This window comes from Pyrgilauda ruficollis, unplaced genomic scaffold, assembly GCF_017590135.1.
Source record: "Pyrgilauda ruficollis isolate IOZ18807 unplaced genomic scaffold, ASM1759013v1 scaffold96, whole genome shotgun sequence".
Taxonomy (NCBI): Eukaryota; Metazoa; Chordata; class Aves; order Passeriformes; family Passeridae; genus Pyrgilauda; species Pyrgilauda ruficollis.
This window is the reverse complement of record NW_024531710.1, coordinates 1-19,885: the sequence shown is the minus strand read 5'-3', so window position 1 is coordinate 19,885 and position 19,885 is coordinate 1. Positions and strand designations below refer to the sequence as shown.

General features: G+C 58.2%; 2 protein-coding genes across 3 annotated transcripts; one reads left to right on the top strand and one right to left on the bottom strand.

The window, feature by feature from the left end:
• Positions 1-248: 248 nt before the first annotated feature.
• LOC121365550 (zona pellucida sperm-binding protein 3-like) lies at positions 249-7,305 on the bottom strand. The gene is made up of 9 exons (XM_041489847.1): positions 6,961-7,305; positions 5,226-5,344; positions 4,600-4,703; positions 3,430-3,607; positions 1,489-1,609; positions 1,305-1,396; positions 995-1,119; positions 641-724; positions 249-473 (listed from the first exon to the last, which is right to left on the bottom strand). Exons 1-9 carry the CDS (start codon positions 7,303-7,305, stop codon positions 364-366), a joined length of 1,278 nt encoding a protein of 425 aa, XP_041345781.1. The 3' UTR covers positions 249-363.
• A 5,829-nt stretch (positions 7,306-13,134) lies between these two features.
• On the top strand, positions 13,135-18,891 carry PML (PML nuclear body scaffold). Of its 2 annotated transcripts, none has more exons than XM_041489824.1 (7): positions 13,135-13,163; positions 13,878-14,455; positions 15,687-16,264; positions 16,878-16,915; positions 17,169-17,237; positions 17,321-17,513; positions 18,384-18,890. In XM_041489824.1, the coding sequence occupies exons 2-7, from the start codon at positions 13,878-13,880 to the stop codon at positions 18,470-18,472; spliced, it is 1,545 nt and encodes a 514-aa protein (XP_041345758.1). In that variant the 5' UTR covers positions 13,135-13,163; the 3' UTR covers positions 18,473-18,890. The 2 variants fall into 2 exon arrangements, with proteins under 2 accessions (XP_041345758.1, XP_041345757.1); XM_041489823.1 differs by having other exon boundaries at positions 13,150-13,262; positions 18,384-18,891.
• The last annotated feature ends 994 nt before the right edge of the window (positions 18,892-19,885 follow it).

Genomic DNA, 19,885 nt, shown 5'->3' with positions numbered 1-19,885 from the left:
GGACATTAGGACTGGGGACAGTGGGATGGGAATGGGTACAGTGGGATGTAATGGGACACTGGGAATGGGGACACTGGGAACGAGAATGGGGACATTGGGATGGGACTGGGGACAGTGGGATGGGAATGGGAACACTTGGACAGGATTGGTGACACTGGGACAGGACTGGTGGCCCTCTCCGCCCCATTCCTTGGATTCCCCCCCAGAGTGACCCTCGGACACCGCAGGTCCTTGTGGGATTGTTTGGGATTTCCGTCAGTCCTTGTGGGATTCATCGGGATTTCCATTGGTCCTTGTGGGATTTTATGGGATTTCCCTCGGTCATTCCGGGGTTTGTGGGATTTCCCTCGGTCATTCCAGGGTTCACGGGGAATTCCGGCGCCTGAGGCCGATGGCCAGCGCGGCTCCGGCCACGGCCACACCGGCCACCGCGCAGGCCAGCGCTGTCCCCACGGCCAGCGGTGTCACCGTGCCTGCGAAGGGACACCGAGTGACACGGAGGGGAGTGGGGATTGTCACCGGGTGCCACCCACTGTCACCTGGTGTCACCTGGTGTCACCCAGAGTCACTCGGTATCACCCAGTGCACCCTGTGTCACCCGGTGTCACACAGTGTCACCAGTGTCACCTCAGGGACTCACCCTGGTGGCCCTCGGGGCGCTGGCCACGCTGGGCACTCGAGAGCAGCACGGGACCAATGACAATGTCAGCTTCAGAGGTGGCACCTGGGGACATGGGGACAGTGAGGGACAGTGAGGGACAGTGAGGAGGGATCACCCCACCACCAAAGTCTCACTGTCCCACTATGTTCCTGTGTCCCCAGGATGTCCCCATGTCCTCCCTGTCCCCCTGTCATGCTCTCCCCATGTCCCCATAATGTCCCCATGCTGTCCCCCTGTCCCCACGTCACCCTGTCCCCAAGTTCCCCATGTCCCTCTGTCCCTGGTATCCCCAGTGTCTCCATGTCCCCACAGTGTCCCCTGCTGTCCCCTCACCGTCCCCGTCGTGTCTCCGGTAGCGGTGGCCATTCCAGGGCTCCGCTGGCCGCGGGCCGCGCTGGCCGCAGTTGCCCCGCTCGCAGCAGCTGCAGATGTCCCTTGTCCCCTCCACGGGCGCCCAGCTGCGGCGGGGAGGTGACACCATCAGCCGGTGCCACCAGGATGGGCAGGTGCCACCAGGAAGGTGCCACCGCGGAGATGCCACCAGGGAGGTAACACCAGGGAGGTGACACTACAGAGATGGCACCGGGGAGGTGACACTGGGAAGGTGACACGGGGGAGGTGACACGAGGGAGGTGACACTCACGTGTTGCGCGCCTTGCTGAAGGAGCAGGCCTTGTTCAGCGCGTCCGGGCTCTGCTCGGCCGGTGTCACCTTCAGGTGACATGTGATGTAGATCTGCGCCAGGGGACACTGCTGGGGACACCGCGGGGACACCGGGGTGGCACTGGGGACAGCAGGGTGTCCCCGGGGTGTCCCCGGGGCCTTACCAGGCTGCGGGAGTCACCGGCAAAGCGGAAGGCGTCGATCTGGAAGCGCAGCATGTCCTGCCGCGGCCGGGGGGTGACAAAGGCCGAGCTGGTGGCATCGGAGCGCCCGTCCACCAGGCAGCTGTGGGGACAGCGGGGTTACACCCCGGGGACACGGTCACAGCCATGGGGACAGCAGGGTTACACCCTGGGGACAGCAGGGTCACAACCCCAGGGACAGCAGGGTCACAGCCACGGGAAGAGTAGAGTCACACCACAGGGAAAGAGTCACAGGCCTGGGGACAGCAGGGTCACAGCCACGGGGACAGAGGGATCACAGTGAGGGGGACAGTGGGACACAGCCCTGGGGACAGTGGGGTCACAGCCATGGGGACAGCGGGGTCACAGCCCAGGGACAGCAGGGTCAGACCCTGGGGACAGTGGGGTCACAGCCATGGGGACAGCAGGGACACAGCCTTGGGGACAGAGGGGTCACAGACACAAGGGCAGCAGGGTCACAGCCACGGGGACAGTGGGGTCACAGCCCCAGGGACAGAAGGGTCACAGTCCTGGCTGGCATCGCAGTGTCCCTGAGTGTCCCCAGATTGGCTGAGGAAGTGACAAGGGCTCAGAACCTCCTGGGTGACCCCAGACCTCAAAATGTCCCCAGATGTCCCCAGATTGTCCCCAAACATCCCCAAATGTCCCCAGACCCACCCATTGAAGTCAATGGTGGCGTAGTGGGGCAGGATGAGCTGCTACCCTACCCTGATGCCAAAACGTCCCCAAATGTCCCCAAAGTGTCCCCAAACCCACCCACGGAAGTCAATGATGGAGCAGTGGGATGGGTTGAGGTGTCACCACCACTGACCATGTCCCTCACCCCAGATTGTCCCCAGATGTCCCCAAATGTCCCTGTACTCACCCATTGAAGCCAATGATGGGTAATGAGGTATCACCACCATGTCCCAGACCATGACCCCAGACCTCAAAATGTCCCCAAATGTCCCCAGATTGTCCCCAAACATCCCCAAATGTCCCCAGACCCACCCATTGAAGTCAATGGTGGCGTAGTGGGGCAGGATGAGCTGCTACCCTACCCTGATGCCAAAACGTCCCCAAATGTCCCCAAAGTGTCCCCAAACCCACCCACGGAAGTCAATGATGGAGCAGTGGGATGGGTTGAGGTGTCACCACCACTGACCATGTCCCTCACCCCAGATTGTCCCCAGATGTCCCCAAATGTCCCTGTACTCACCCATTGAAGCCAATGATGGGTAATGAGGTATCACCACCATGTCCCAGACCACAAAGTGCCCCCAAACTGTCCCCAAATGTCCCCAAAGGTCCCCAAACTCACCCACTGTAGTCGATGATGGAGCAGTGTGGTGGGATGAGGTGTCACCACCCCCTGACCATGTCCCTCACCCCAAATTGTCCCGAAATGTCCCCAAACATCCCCAAATGTCCCCCAATGTCCCCAAACGTCCCTGAGATATCCCCAGATGTCCCCAGGTGTCCCCTGCGCACCCGTTGAAGTTGATGATGGCGCCGTGGGGCAGGATGAGCTGCCACCCTCCCCCTGACCCCAAAGCATCCCCAAATGTCCCCAAAACATCCCCAAACATCCCCAAGTATCCCCAAAGGTCCCCAGATGTCCCCAGATGTCCCCAGCACACCTGTTGAAGTCGATGATGGCGTAGTGGGACAAGGAGGGCTCACCACGCCCTGGGTGTCCCCCAGACTCCAAAGTGTCCCCAAACATCCCCAGATGTCCCCAAATATCTCCAGAGTCCCCAGCAGTCCCCGGCACACATGTTGAAGTCAATGGTGGCATAGTGGCACAGGGAGAGCTCACCACCGCTCTGGGTGTCCCCCAGACCCCAAAATGCCCCCAAACGTCCCCAGACGTCCCCAGATGTCCCCAAATGTCCCCGGATGTCCCCGATGTCCCCGGCGCACCCGTTGAAGTCGATGATGGCGTAGTGGGGCTCGCTGCCCGCGCCGGGGCCCAGGGTGGCCACGCAGGAGTCGACGAAGAGGCGCAGTGGGACGTGGCTGTGGGCGCCCACCTCGGCCTGGATGTTCAGCACGTCCCCCAGGCGGAACGCCGAGAGATCCCGCTCCGAGCTCCAGTCCTCTGGAAAACCCCACGGGAAAAGGAATGGGAAAAGGAGGGACCCCAAAAAATCCCGCTCCGAGCTCCAGGCCTCTGGAAAACCCCACGGGATCAACCCCAAAGTGATCCCAAAGGGGAAAAAGGGATGGGAAAGGGGGAATCCTGAGAAATCTCACTCTGAGCTCCAGTCCTATGGAAAAACTCATGGGAAAACGGTTGGAAATCAGGGAATACCAAGAAATCCCTCTCTGAACCCCAGTCACCTGGAAAACCCAGCAGGATAAACCCGAAACAAACCCCAAAAGGAGAAATGGGATGGGACAAGGGGAACGCTGAAAAATTCCCACTTGTAGCTCCAATCCTCTGGAAAATCCCAGAGGAAAAGGGATAGGAAAGGGGGGATGCTGAGAAATCCCACTCTGAGCTGCAGTCCTCTGGAAAACCCCACGGGGTCAACCCCAAAGTGATCCCAAAGGGGGAAAAGGGATGGGAAAGGGGGAAATGGGGGAATCCCGAGAAATCCCGCTCCAAGCTCCAGTCCTCTGGAAAACCCCACGGGGTCAACCCCAAAGTGATCCCAAAGGGGGAAAAGGGATGGGAAAGGGGGAAATGGGGGAATCCCGAGAAATCCCGCTCCAAGCTCCAGTCCTCTGGAAAACCCTGTGGGATAAACCCCAAACTGATCCCAAAAGGGGAAAAGGGTTGGGAAAGGGAAGGAAAATAGGGAAAAGGGGATGGAGAAATGGGAGAAAGGGGAAAAGGGATGGAAAAGGGGAATCCTGAAAAGGCCCTCTCAGAGCTCCAATCCTCTGGAAAACCCAAGGGAGTCAACCCCAAAGTGATCCCAAAAGCAGAAAAGGGGTGGGAAAGGGATCAAAAAGGGGGGAAAGGGGATAGGAAAGGAGGAAAAGGTGAGGGAAAGGTGGGGATGGAAAAGAGGGTGGAAAAGGGGGAAAAGGGATGGGAAAGGGACGAGAAAGGGGGAAAAGGGCGGGAAAACCCCGATCCCGCACCGTTCATGAGGCGCAGGGAGAACAGGAGCTTCTCCTGGGAGGCCAGCGCGGAGTTGAAGGGAGCCCAGGTGGGACGGATGGAGCCGCTGGAGACGTTATCCCGCCTGGGAAAGGGAACAGGGAATGGGATCGGGAATGGGAATGGGACACTGGAGATGTTATCCTGCCTGGAAAAGGGAACAGGGAATGGGAACAGGACACTAGGAATGGGACACTGTGATGGGAATGGGGACATTGGAAATGGGACACTGGGACAGGAACAGGGCACTGGAAATGGGACAATGGACACGTTATCCCGTCTGGAAAAGGGAATGGGATCAGGAACGGGACACTGGGAATGGGGATGTTGGGATGGGAATGGGGACAGTGGGAATGGGAATGGGACACTGGGATGGGAATGCGAATGCCAGGAATGCGGAATGGGATCCAGGATGGGAATGGGATTCCTGGGAATGCTGAGAATGTGGGATGGGATCTTGGGATGGGAATCTGATTCCCAGGAATGCTGGGAATGTGGGATGGGATCCTGGGATGGGAATGGGATTCCTGGGAATGCTGGGAATCCTGGGATGGGATCCTGGATGGGAATGGGGTTGCGGGGAAGGCAGGATGGGATCTGGGAGAACCTGGGATAGTGGCACTCGATGGGAATGACGGCCGGGTCGCTGCGCACGATGGCCGGGTTACTGCCGGGGCTGGGATCGTAGCTCAGCAGCGTTCGGTAAATCAGGGAATCCGGAGTGACCTGGGAATGAAAACCGGGAATCCCGGGGGAAAAGGGCTCCTCAATCCCGAGTGAGCGGGAAGTGGGAGGAATGAGGGAATCTGGGGTGGTCCGGGAATAAAAAATGAGAATTCTGTGGGAAAAGGGGTTCCTCAAGGCACAGTGAGCAGGAATTGGAAGAAATCAGAGAATCTGGGGTGATCTGGGAATGAAAACCGGGAATTCTGTGGGTCTCCAGTCAGGGGTATCAGCAGGGTGAGTGGGAAATCCAAGAAATTAGGGAATCCGGGGTGATTTGGGAATAAAGATGGGGAATTCCGTGGGAGAGGTCAACCCTCATCCTGGCAGCATCACTGGGCTGGCTAGGAATGCTGAGGGAATCCATGGAAATGGGGGAAAAGGGATGGAAAAAGGGGAAAAGGGATGGGAAAGGGGGGGAAATGTATGAAAAAGGGGGGGAAATCGGGTGGAAAATGGGGGAAAGGGATGGAAAATCCCAGTTTTCAGGGAGTTAAAACAGAGGGAAAAGGGGCTTTTCCCAGAGGAATGGGAAAAGCTGCGGGAAAACCGCTCAAATTCCCAGGAAACCGTGGCTCCTCCTTGCCGTGGAATGATCCCGGATCCAGCCCCTGGATCTCCGTAAAACCGGGAACACGCGCGGTCCCGGAGCTGGGGATTCCGGGATGGGGACAGGACTCACCTGGATCTCCACCAAAACCTGGGAATTGCACTGACCCGGGAGCTGCTCCAGGGGGAAATCCCGGCGGGAATCCCGGGATGGGAACGGGACACACCCGGATCTCCCCCGACACCTCGGGATCTCCTGGAGCCTCTCCCGGTGGGAATTCCGGGATGGGAACAGGACTCACCTGGATCTCCCTTAAATCTGGGATTTGCACGGACCCGGGAGCTGCTCCAGGTGGGAATCCCGGGATAGGAGCGGAATCCCGGGATGGGAACGGGACTCACCCGGATCTCCCCCGACACCTCGGGATCTCCTGGAGCCTCTCCCGGGCGGAATCCCAGGATCGGGGCGGGATCCCGGGATCGGGACAAGGACTCGGGAATCCGCGCGATCCCAGGAGCCGCTCCCGGTGGGAATTCCGGGATCGGGACAGAACTCAACTGAATCTCCCTCAAAACCTGGGATCCGGGCAACCCCGGGAGCCGCTCCCGGTGGGAATTCCGGGATCAGGACGGGACTCACCTGGATCTCCCTCAAAACCTGGGATTTACACGGACCCGGGAGCCGTCCCCGGTAGGAATCCTGGTGGGAATCCCAGGATCGGGGAGGGACAAGGACTCACCTGGATCTCCCTTAAAACCTGCGATTTGCACCCGTCCGGGAATTCCGGATCCCGACAGGACTCTCCTGGACCTCCCCGGACACCGTGGGAGGATTCCAGGTGGGAATCCCGGGATAGGAACACGGACTCACCTGGATCTCCCCTAAATCTGGGATTTGCACGAGCCCGGGAGCCGCTCCCCATGGGAATTGCGGGATGGGGTTGGGATCCCGGGGTCAGGACGGGACTCACCTGCATCTCCCTCAAAACCTGGGATTTTCACGGACCCGGGAGCCGCTCCCTCTGGGAATGCCGGCGTTGGGAATGCCTGGATTCCCCGGCCGGACTCACCTGGACGGTGCTGCCGCACTCGTGCAGGCCGGCGCTGAAGGTGACGGTTTTTTGGGATGGATCCAGGCGGGAATGTTTGCAGGCGGCGGGGCCCAGGCTGAGCTCGGCCGCGCTGACCAAGCGGCCGGTCCCGAACAGATCCCGGTGCACGGTCACCACCAGCTGCGCCTCCTGGCACTGCACTTCCACCGGCATCTGGGGGCGGGAATCGGACCGGGAATGCGGCTGCTCGTCCCCCCAGACCCAGGGATTGGGATCGCTCCACGCCGGCTCCCAGGGAGGAGGCGCCGGAGCCGCGGGGGCCGCGCAGAGCAGCGCCAGGAGGAGGCGGATTTGGGAGCGCATCGCGGAAAATCCCTGGGATTCCCAGCGCGGGGCTTCTGCCCGGGTTTTTATCCCGCTGGGAACGAGCCCAGCTCCCCCCTTTGGAATTCCAAGGGCGCCCCTGAGAGCGTTCCCGTCATTTCCGGGGTGCGAGGGGTCGGGATGAGCGTTCCCGGCGGATTTTTGGGAATTGTTTATCCCGGCAGGAGCCGCGGAGCCGCGAGCCGAGGGAATTGTTTGGGCTCGGAGCTGATAAGGAGCGAGCAGAGGCTCCGCTTTCCCCGGGATCCCGAATTCCAGGGATAACCCCACAACTCCCGGAGCGCTGCTCTCCCCTCGGAAAAGGAATTTTGTGAGGGGTTATCCCAAAAAAAAGGAAGGAATTTTGGCTCCGACCTCGCCCCCAGACTTGGAATTTTGGGGTCTCCTGTGATCCAAACTCCTCTGGATGCGCAAATCCCAGGGTTTTTTTGGGATGCAACGTGGGATCCTCCCCCATTTCCCGAAAAACCTCATCCAAGGCTCTGCTTTCCCCGGATCCCGAATTCCAGGGATCAACCCAGAACTCCTGGTCACGTTCTACGCCCCCCAAAAAAAGGGATTTGGGGGGGTCGCTCTCACCCCCTAATTCCAGCCAAAATTCCTTCCTCTTTTTGGGATGGAACGAGGGGAAAACACGGCCACGGGATCATTCCTGAGATTCGGAATCCGGGAAAAGCGGAGCCTTGGATGAGGATTTTGGGAAGAGGGGGAGGGGAAGCCACGCTCTATCCCAAAAAACAGAAGGAATTTTGGCTCCGACCTCGCCCCCAGGCTTGGAATTTTGGGGTGTCCGGTAATCCAAACCCCTCTGGATGCGCAAATCCCTTTTTATTTTTGGGATACAACGTGGGATCCTCCCCCTTTCCCAAAAATCCTCATCCAAGGCTGTGCTTTCCCTGGATCCCGAATTCCAGGGATGATCCCGGAGCCCCCGGAGCTCTGCTCTCCCCTTGGATGAGGATTTTTGGGAAGAGGAGGGTGAGGAGAACGTTCTATCCCAAAGAAAAAAACGGGATTTGGGTTTGGATCATCGGGAATGAGGGAGAGCCCCCCGAATTCCAGCCCCGGGAGGGAGGTCGGAGCCAAAATTCCTTCGTTTTTTTGTTTTTTTTTTTTGGGATAGAGCGTGGCTTCCCCTCCCCCTCTTCCCAAAATCCTCATCCAAGGCTCCGCTTTTCCCGGGATCCCGAATTCCAGGGATAATTCCAGAACCTCCAGAGCGCTGCTTTCCCCTTGGATGAGGCATTTGGGGGAGGATCCCACTTTCTATCCCAAAAAAAGAAGGAATTTTGGCTCCCAGGCTGGGAATTTTGGGGTCTCTGTCATTCCCGGTGATCCAAACCCCTCTGGATGCACAAATCCCTTTTTATTTTTGGGATACAACCTGGGATCCTCCTCCCCTATTCCCAAAAATCCTCAGCCAAGGCTCCGAGACCCCAAATTCCGGGGATAATTCCTAGTTCTATCCCCCCCAAAAAATATGGGATTTGGGTTTGGATTATGGGGAATCACCGAGATCCCAAAAATTCCTTCATTTTCCTCCCTCCTGGCTCTTCCCATTCCATCCAAGGAAAAGGGAAAAATAGGGAAAACTCCCTGGAATAAATCCCATAAATTTTCCAGGCTCATTCCCATTTTTTCCTCATTTTTGTGGATTTTTTTCATGCCCTTTGTTATCCCAATTCTGGTTTTTTAAATGGAATTTTTATGGAATTCTCTTTTTTAAATTGAATTTTTAATATGGAATTTTTATGGGATTTCTGTCCCTCCTCATTCCCCCCCCCCCCCCCCCCCCCCCCCCCCCCCCCCCCCACACCCTGTTCCCAGTTTTCCATCAGCTCCATTTTTCCCAAATCCCAAAATCCCTCTCCTCCTTTTTCCCTGGAAAAGTCCCCCTGCATTTGGGATTTTTTTTTTCCAAAGATCGACCCCAAATGAATTCCTGGCTTTGATCCCAAAGGAATTCCCGGGGTTTTGGAGCTGGAACCGGCTCAGCATTCCCAAAAAATTTTATGGCTCAGCCTCAACCCCTCCTCTGCTTCCAGGGCTTTTCCCTCATCCCAAAATCCCCCAATCTTGGTTGTTTGTTGGTTTTTTTTTTTTGTTTTTTTTTTTTAATTTTTTTTTCTCTCTGTTTAAAATACTTTGGGAGCAGCACGGAAATTCCCGGAATTCCAGAGGCTGAGCTCCTGCGTCAGGGAGATATCGGGAATTCTGGGAATTTCCCCGAGGGGGAAAAATCCTTGGATTCAAGGCTTCTCCTCACCCCAGGAAACTCCGGGATCCCTTTGGGATTTTGGGAAAAATCCCTCGGGATGGAGCCAGAGGGGAAATTCTGGGAATGGGGGAGGTTCCGTGGGGAAAAGGGGATTTCTGATTTCTCGGAAAAAAAACGGGAGAGGGATTTTTTGGGAATTCCCAAGGAGCCAGGAAAGCACCAAATTCAGGGGATTTTTTTTCCATCCCACTTTCCCTAAAAATCGAGTTTTAATCCCAGGAATTCTGAGAGCTGCTGGAATTCTGAGGGTTTTCCCTCATCCCTGATTTCTTTGGGGTTTTCCCAGATTTTCCAGAGGTTTTCTCTCATTCCCAGCTCCGGAATTGGGATTTGGGCTCTTCCCAAGTTTTTAGGATCAAAATCCCTCTGGATCCCAGGAAAACCGAGGGGTGAGCCCAAAAAAAAAAAAACCTGGATTGGGAAGGAATCCATGAGGATTTGAGGCCTGGGAAGGGATTGGGAATTTCTTTCCCAAATCCCAATTTCCCAAATCCCTCTTGGAATCTCATCCCAAGGAATTCCAGCTGAGGTGACCCCACAATTCCCAGTTTTCCATGGCCAGGAATCCCAAATCCAAAGGGAGCAAATCCCGGCTCTTCCCTTTCCCACAAACGCCCAAATCCTTGAAAAACTCCAAAATTCCCTCCAGATCCCCCAAATTTTTCCTTTCTCAGCCCCACAAAATCCTGGGATTTGGGGCTGGCAGTGGGAAAACCCAAAATTCCATAAAATAAGAGAGAGAAAAAAGCAGGAAAAGGGAATTTTGGCGCCACTTTTGAGATCGGGGGAGGGAATTGCGAGCGCAGGAATTCCAAGGATTGTTTATCCTGGTGGGATCCGAGAATTCCAAACAATCCTTGGAGCAGGGATTGGAATTCCGGGCTTTGGGATTCCTGGGGGTGCAGTTCCCGTCTCTCTCTCATCCCAAACTGGGATTTTATCCCAAAAAAACCACCCTGGATTTGATCCTATTCCCCAATTTTTTCAAAATGTAAAAATCCATGGAAAAATGGGAGTTTGGGAAGAGCTTTTCCCTTTTCCCAGAGGTTTTTCCCAGGAAAAATCCTGGCTGGAGGAGGAGGGGATCTGATTCCAGAGAGATTCCTGGGATTTTTGGGATCAGGGAGTTCCAAAGGCAGGAAAAATTGGGAAAAATCCCATCCAGGATCCCAAATTCCCTCCTTTTCCCAGTGGAAAAAGACTGATCCCAAATCCCAGTGGGAATTCTGAGTTCTTCCCCCTTTTCCAAGGCCCAAAAATCTGGGAAAAAATTGGAGTTTTGGGATTTGGGATCCCAGCATTCCCATTTTTCCCAGTCCCAGACTGGGATTTGGGATCCTGGAATTCCCAATCTCAAACTGGGATTTGTGATCCCAAAATTCCCATTTTTCCCAGTCCCAGACAGGGATTTGGTATTCCAGAATCCTAAAAATTGGATTTTTGGACTTTGTGATCCCAGAATTGGGATTTGGGATCCTGGAACTTTTCTGTGAAAAATTAGGATTTGGGATCCTGGCATTTCCATTTTCCCCAAACTGAGATTTGGGATCCCAGAATTCCCAATTCCAGACTGGGATTTGGGATCCCACCATTCCCATTTTTCCCAATCCCAGATTTCCCTCTCCAGCCCCTCCAAACCCTTGGGAATTCCTTCAGGGTGAATTTCTCGGGATCTCCTGGGATTTCCTGGGAATTTCGGGGCGTCCATTTGGGATATTTGGGAACATCCCAGGAATTTCCCCCGAAGCGAGGATTTCCCGCTCTGAATTGGGGTTTCCATGGGAATTCCAGCTGGGAACAGGAGGATCCCATGGGATCACCGGGGGTTTTTGGGGTTGGGAATGTGACCCCAAAGCAGTTGATCCCACAGATTTCCAGGATCCCAGTCCCAAGGAGGATCCTATGGGATTGCCAGGACTTTTTGGGGTTGGGAATGCGACCCCAAATGGGACAAATCCCACAGAATTCCAGGATCCCGACCACAACCCTGCCATTCCCAAGGAGGATTCCCAAACTGGGAATTTTGGGGTTGGGAATATGACCCCAAATGGGGCAAATCCCAGGGAATTCCGGGATCCCGATCCAACCCTTATGGGGTTTGGGGTCACCTGGGGTGGGGACACTCGAGGGACACCCAGAAGGGTTTTGGGTCACTGGGGGCAGTTTGGGGTCACCTGGGGAGGTGACATTTGAGGATTTGGGGTCCCCTGGGGCTGGTGACAGCCAAGGGACACCATGGCAGGGCTCAGGGTGACACTCAAGGATCTGGGGTCCCCTTGGGCGGTGGCACTTGAAGGTTTGGGGTCACCTTGCTTGGGGACACTCCAGGGACACCAGGGCAGGATTTGGGGTCACCTGGGGACAGAATTTGGGGTCACCTGGGCTGGTGACATTCCCGGGACATCAGGACAAGCTTTGGGGTCACCTGGGCTGAGGATTGATAAAACATTTTGGGGTTTTTTCGCTGCCACCTGAGGTGACAAACCCGCGCGGTGCCACCCCAGGTGCCCCCGCGGGGACAATTCCCCGGAGCTCCGCGATCCGCCCGCGGTCCCGCCCCGCTCCGGCGACAGTCGGCGAGGTGGCGTTGTCGCCAGCGCGGGGATGGGGACAGGAAAGAGGAGCGGCGGCGCTTCCTGGTGGCTTTGTCATGTGACGGCGCCGGAGCGGATCCCATCCCAAATCCCGGCCCGGTGAGCGGATCCCGTTCCGGGAGCGCGGGGATTTGGGATCGGGGCAGCCCAGCCCCAAAAGCGGGTGGCAAAAGGGTTTTGTCCCCAAAATCTCCGCCCCGGCCTTGTGGCCGTGCCACATCCTCCCGTGTCGCGGGGTGGGAAGGGAGGGGATCCTGGGAACGGGGCCGGGATTGGGGTGGGAATAGGGCCGGGAATAGGGCCGGGAATGTCCCTTCCGGAGGGGGCGGGGCTGGCACGGCCCCACGCGCGGGGACCATGGGGACGGACCGGGACCGGAGCGGCCCCGGCACGGCGGGGCTCGGAACCGCCCCCACGGTACCGGCAGCGCCTTCCCCGACCCAAATCCCCTTCCCGGCCCCACATCCCGGTCCCACGTCCCCATCCTGGTGCCAGAATCCCCTTCCCGGTCCCACATCCTGATCCCACATTCCCATCCTGATCCCACATCCCGATCCTACAATCCCCATCCCGATCCCACATCCCGATCCTACAATCCCCTTCCCGGTCCCACATCCTGATCTCACATCCCCATCCCGATCCCACATCCCGATCCTACAATCCCCTTCCCGGTCCCACATCCCGGTCCCACATTCCCATCCTGATCCCACATCCCGATCCTACAATCCCCTTCCCGGTCCCACATCCCGATCCCACATCCCCATCCCGGTCCCACATCCCCATCCTGGTGCCAACATCCCCATCCCGATCCCAAAATCCCCGTCCCGATCCCGCATCCCCCCGGTCCCCGCACACTCGGATTCCCCCGGCCCCGCCCCACAGCTCCCGGTCTCCCCTCCCCTCCCTCTCCCCTCCCTCTCCCCGCCCTCTCTCCCGTTCCCTCCCGGCCCCGCCGCGCTCCGCAGGTACCGGAGGGACACGGGAACAAACCGGAGCCCCCGGGGGGGACACGGGGACAAAGCGGAGCTCCCCGCGGGCGGCTCCTGCCCGGGGAGAGGGGGCGGGTGCGTTTTTAGGGCGGGGTGGGAAGGGGGGTCCCGGCGTTTTCTGGCTCCCCCAAATATTTATCGGGGGGACGGGGGGGGTTTGTCCGCGCTGCCGGGCTGGGGGTGAGGAGTGGCGAGGGGGACACCTCTGGGGACACCTTTGGGAACACCTTTGGGGACACCTCTGGGGACTGGGCTGGTGCTGGGGACAGCGCTGCCGGAGGAGTTTTGGGGTTGCTACCGGGGGTTTTGGGATCGTTGCCGGGGGTTTTGGGGTCGCTGCCAAGGGGGCTTTGGGGTCACTGCCGGGGAGGTTTTGGGGTGGCTACCCAAGGGGGTTTTGGGGTCACTGCCGGGGAGGTTTTGGGGTCGCTGCCGGGGAGGTTTTGGGGTCGCTGCCAGGGTGTCCCCGCTTTTCCCTCTGTCCAAGCAGGAAGGGGCGGTGGCGGTGACGGCACCAAAACCCTTTTGCTTTCGTTTCCACCGACGCTTAGGAAAGCCCAAATTCCAGGAAGGGAGCTCGGGAGGGTGGGGAGGAACCTGCGAGGGGCGGGACAGCAGAACCCCGGGCGCGATTTATGGGGCCGAGCCCCAACTTCCTCCATCCCACGGGACAATCCCGCATCTCCGCAGATGGAGACGGAACCGGAGCCAGACCCGGAACCGGAGCTTCCCCCAGAGCCGGGCCCCGCCGCTCCGGCCTCCCCTCCGTCCCATCCCGCGGAGGGCGAGGATGAGGGTGAAGAGGAAGACGAAGATTTCCAGTTCCTGCGGTGCGATGGCTGCGGGCAGGACTCGGCGCAGCCGCGGCTGCTGCGCTGCCTGCACACGCTGTGCCCGGCCTGCCTGAGCGACACCAAGCAGTGCCCGCGCTGCCAGGCGGCCACGGGCGCGCCCGCCGTGGACAACCTGCTCTTCTGCAACCTGCGGAACCGCCTGCAGCTCTGGCGGCAGATCCGCAGCTCGGGCGGGCCGGGCTGCAGCCGCTGCCGCGCCGAGGCGGCGCTGGTGTGGTGCTCGGACTGCGAGGAGTTCTTCTGCGGGCGCTGCCTGGAGGAGCACCAGTGGTGGCACAAGAAGAAGGCGCACCGGGTGCGCAGGGTGGAGGAGCTGCGGGCGGGCTCGGCGCGGCAGTTCCTGGAGGACACGCGCGGCTCCTGCAGCCTCTTCTGCTCCAGCGCCAGCCACCCCGAGGAGAGCCGCGTGTGCAGGTGGGAGCGCCTCGGCCTGGGCCCCGGTGTGGGCGTGGTGCCAAACCTCATCCTGGCCCCCAGTCTTGTCCTGTCCCCACACCTCAAACCTCGTCCTGTCCCCACACCTCGTCCTGTTCTCAAACCTCGTCCTGTCCCCACACCTCGTCCTGTTCTCAAACCTCGTCCTGTTCTTAAATCTTGTCCTGTCTCCAAATCTCGCCCTGCTCCCAAATGTCCCCCCATCCACAAATTTCATCCTGTACCCAAACCTCATGCTGTCCCCAAATCCTGTCCTGTCACCAAATCCCACCCTGCTTCAGGACGTTTGGGGATGATGCTCCAGCCTGGAATGTGCAGGAGTGGGATGGGCCGAAATCTCATCCTGTGTCCAAATGTCTCCTATCCCCAAACCTCATCCAAAATCTCCACCATCCCAAATCTCACCCCGCTCCCAAATCCCCTCCTGCTCCCAAATCCCATCCTGTCCCCAAAGCTCTGCCGAGGGGATTTTGTCCCCTGTGTTTGGGGACTGATGGCAGTGACCCCTCAGAGACCCCGGGGAGCCAAGGGAGCTCCAGCAGGGATCTGGGGAAAGGTTCCAGAGGGGGCTGGGCATGGCCTGGGATGTCCTGGAATGGGCACTGACTGCTGACCACTGACCATCACTATCACTGACCAGTGTCCATCCCTGACTGCTGTACATCCCTGCCCTGTGTCCATCCCTGACTCCTGTCCATCACTGATTGCTGACCATCACTGCCCTCTGACCATCACTGACCATCACTGACCTGTGTCCATCCCTGGCCCCTGTCCATACTTGACCCCTGTCCATCCCTGTCCCTTCCTGACCACTGTCCATTCCTGCCCTGTGTCCATACTTGACCCCTGTCCATCCCTGTCCCTTCCTGCCCTCTGTCCATCACTGACTCGTGTCCATGCCTGACCTCTGACCATCACTGACCCCTGTCCATCCCTGACCACTGTCCATCCCTGACTCCTGTCCGTCACTGATTGCTGACCATCACTGACCATCACTGACCCCTGTCCATCCCTGACCACTGTCCATTCCTGCCCTGTGTCCATTCCTGACCCCTGTCTGTCCCTGACCCCTGTCCATCCCTGATCCGTATCCATGCCCCCCATCCCGGGAGCCAATCCCGGTACCCCCGGAGCAGCTCCCGGCTGTACCCACCCCCGCATGTCCCTGCTGCCACCGGTCCCTGATGCCACCGTGTGTCCCCCCTGCCAGCATCTACTGCCCTCGCTGCGAGCGGGCTCTGTGCTGTCCCTGCGCGCTGCTGGACACTCGCCACGCTCCGTTCCGGGACCTCCGCGCCGAGAGCCGCCGGCGCCAGGACGAGCTGCGCTCTCTGCGCCGGGACCTGCAGCGGCTCCGCCGCTCCTTCGAGGTGGCGCTGGCGCGGCTGCGGGGCGAGGCGGCGCGGCGGGAGGAGCAGCGGGAGCGGCTGCGGGAGCGCGTCCGCGCCAGCGCCGAGCGGCTGCAGGAGCTGGTGCGCAGCGAGGCGGAGGAGCTGCGGGCGCTGCTGGAGGCGCGGCCGGAGCGCGGCCGGAGCGCGCTGGCGGAGGAGCTGTGCGGAGCCGAGGGCACGCTGCTGCGGCTGGAGGCGGCCGAGAGGCTGGTGGAGAGGCTGGGGCGCTACGGCGGCGAGCAGGAGCTGATGGACATGCAGCCCTTCGTCAAGGGAGCGCTGATGGAGCTGCGGCAGCTGCGGCCGCCCGAGCCCCCCGAGCTCCGCGAGCCCCCCGACTTCGCCGAGTGCCGGGCGCGGCTGCGGGCGCTGGTGGAGCGAGTCACGGGGCGGCCAGGTGAGGGCTGGGCCGGCTACAAAGCACCCTCCGTGAGCAGGGGCAGGGCTGGATTCTTCTTCTTTTTCTTCTTTGTCGTCTTCTTCTTCTGCTTCTTCTTCTCCTTCTTCCCCTTCTTCTTGTTTTCCTTTTCCTCCTTCTTCCACTTCTCCTCCCCCTCTTCTCCCTCCTGCTCCTCTTCCTCCTCCTCCTTCTTCCCCTTCTCCTTGTTCTCCTTCCTTCTTCTCCTTCTCCTCCTTCTTTTTCTTCTTTTTTTCTTCTTTTTCTTCTTCCCCTTTTCCTCCTCCTCTTCTTCCTCTTCCTCCTCCTCCTTCTCCCCCTTATTCTCCTTCCTTCTACTTCTCCTCCTTCTTCCTCCTCCTCCTTTCCCCTGTTTCCCTGCTCCAGCTCCTCACCCTCCCAGGGCCGGGATTTGCTCCGTTGTTTTTGTGGAGCCCCTTTGGGTGTCCCCCATCCCGGTGGCTCTGGGGACGCTCATTCCCGGTTCCCCAGAGCCTCCCAAGCCCCCGGGGCCACCCCAATCCCAGGGAAGGGGTTTGGAGCTGCCAGGTGGGATTTTCCCGGCTCCAGAAGCTCTGGCTCAAGGTCTCATCCTGGTTTTCTCCATCCCCAGATGTCTCCGAGGTCGAGGCGGCCCTGGAGAACAACCTGGTGAGACATCGGGGTGCTCCTGCCCCATCCCAAACCTGCACCTCTCCTTTCCCTCCCCATCCCGGTATTCCAGGCTTTTCCTCACCCACAAATTCCCACATCCCACCAAGCACTGCTCCATCCCTGGGAAATTCATGGGAGCAGCCCCCAGACCCATCCCAAACCCTCCATGCCTCAGTTTCCCCATTCCCGAGGGTGTTCCCACCCCTCCACTGGGACCCAAGTCCATCCTAACTCTCCGCTGTTCCCACAGGAAGAGGATCCAATCCATCCCAAACCCCACAGCATCTCCTCCAGCCTGGAAGAGATCCACGTGGAGCAGGTGAGGCCCATCCATCCCATCCCAGTGGGATCTGCTGGGATCCCAGTCCCAATCCCACCCCAATCCCAATCCCATTTTTCCAGCCTTTCCCACTCCCCTGCTGGAAGAAGCGGCCGCTGTCCAGCGTAGAGAGGGGCAGCCAGGTGTCTCCCAAAATCCTGAAGCTGGAATGTGACCACGAGCCGGGTCCCAGCCGTCTCAAATTCCAGTGGGAATTCCGGACAGAGCCCGGCCCCTCCACGTCACAGCACAACTGCGTCCGTGTCGGTGACACAGGTGGGCACCGGGAATGTCACTGTCATCATTATCCCGCTTTTCTTCATCCCATGGGATCCTTACCAGCCTTTCTGCGCCCCCATTCAATGGGAATCTTGACCAAGGGTGGGGATGATGCAGATCTGTGGGATGAAGGATCCATGAGGTGAGGGATCCATGGGATGAAGGATCCATGGAATGAGGGATTTGTGGGATGAGGTATGCATGGGCTGAAGGATCCGTGGGGTGAGGGATCCATGGGATGAAGGATCCATGGAATGAGGGATTTGTGGGATGAGGTATGCATGGGCTGAAGGATCCGTGGGGTGAGGGATCCATGAGCTGAAGGATCCGTGGAATTTAGGATCCATGGAATGAAGGATCTGTGGGACGAGGGATATATGGGCCGAAGGATCCATGGGGTGAGGGATCCATGGGATGAAGGATCCATGGGATGAGGGATACATGGGATGAGGGATACATGGGATGAGGGATCTGTAGAATTCAGGATCCATAGAGTGAGGAATCCATGGGGTGTGGGATGCATGGGATGATGGATCCATGGAATGAGGGATCCATGGCATGAGGGATCCATGGGATAAAAGATCATGGGATAAAAGATCCAAGGGGGAAAGGATCCACGGGATGAAGGATCTGTGGGATGAAGGATCCATATGAATGATCCATGGGGTGGGAGATCCACAGGGTGAGGGATCCATGGGATGAAGGATCCATGGAATGAAGGATCCGTGGGATGAGGGATCCATGGAATTCAGGATCCATGTAGTCACCACCATTCCAGGGGTTGCCCCCACGCTCTGGTTGGTTCCTGGTGCAAAGCTCGGGAACGTTGATCTCATGGGATCTGGAATTTTGGGATTTCCCTTGCAGAGGGCAGCAGCATCATCATCTGCAGCTCGGACGACAGCGACGAGGACACCGTGCTGGTGACGGTGACACCGGAGCCGCCTCCCTGCTGACGTCCCATGGGATCCTCCGGCCTCATCCCGCAATTCCCAGCCTCCCATTCCAAGGTTTCCTCTGGGCTTTCCTCTTCTTGGACAATCCCAAATTTATTCCTGGGCTGAGCTCTGGTGTTCCTGAGTGGCCCCAAATCCCACCTGGATCTGCTGGATCTCCCCTTCAAGGCTTTGAGGTTTCCTGGGAATGTTCTTCTCCTCTTCAATCCCATCTGGGTTGATCCCAAAATAAAATTTGGGATGGGAGTTGGGATCCCTGACAGCAGATCCCCTTCCCGAGCCCCCCAAAGGTGGGGAGATGATCCCAAGGGTGGGATCCCCTCTGGGATCCACCATCAGCAGCGCGAGCAGGGAATTCCTTGGGATTGGGATTGGGGTTCATTTCCTGGTGTAATGAGGGCTTAAAATCCCGGGTTTTTTATCTCTCCCCTCAATAAAGCTGCTCCGGGATAAAATTCCAGCTGCTTCCTCTTCTTCTCCTACCCTGCTTTTCCCAACCCATCCCAAGCAGAGGGAAAACTGGGAATTCTGGAGTGAATCTGTCCCCACTCCTTGCTCCTGGCACTGATCCAGGCACTGATCTGATTTTAAGGATGGGAAAAATCCCCAAGATCCCAGGGATAAAATTCCCACATTCCATGCATGGAGGAGCCTGTTCCAGCCACATTCCCACAAATCTGGGGCTGATGGGAAAGAGGGAAATGGAATTTCCGTTTCCCAGGAAAAGGGTGTGGGATTGTCCTGAGGGAAAACAGGGAATGGATCTGGGGCTCTGCTTTTATCCCAGATCCTGTTTGGTTTTTTTTTTGGGACACACCAGCTCCAGGAATGTTTTCCATGGATTAAATTCCTGGGATTTGAGTGTTCCTGCCTCAATCTTGGCCAGATTTGGGATTCCCAGATCCCAGTTTTGGGGTTCCCCACTCCAGGAGTGTTTTCCATGGTTAAATTCCTGGGATTTGTGTGTTGCTGCCTCAATCCTGGCTGGGTTTGGGATTCCCAGACCCTTTTTTGTTGCTCCCTACTCCAGGAATGTTTTCCTTGGATTAAATTGCCATTCCTCACTCCCAAGGCTGTTCCCACCCAGCCCCAAGCCACCAGCTGGGATTGGGATCCCTTTTCCAGGATTTTGGGGACATGGGGACACCGGTCCAGGGGTGGCACCTGGCCCTGTCCCCATTCTGGCCCTTGGGATTCCCAACTGGGAATTCTGGAATTCCATGGCCTCGAGGGTGTCCCCAAAAGTGACATTGTCAGGGGAATGTGGGGACACAGAGGGACCCCAAAATCCCCATCCCAACCCCTTCTCCCAGGATATCCTGGAGGTGGTGGCACTGGGTGTCCCCAAGGAGGTGGCGCTGGGTGTCCCCATGAAGGTGGCACTGAGTGTCCCCAAGGAGGTGGCACTGGGTG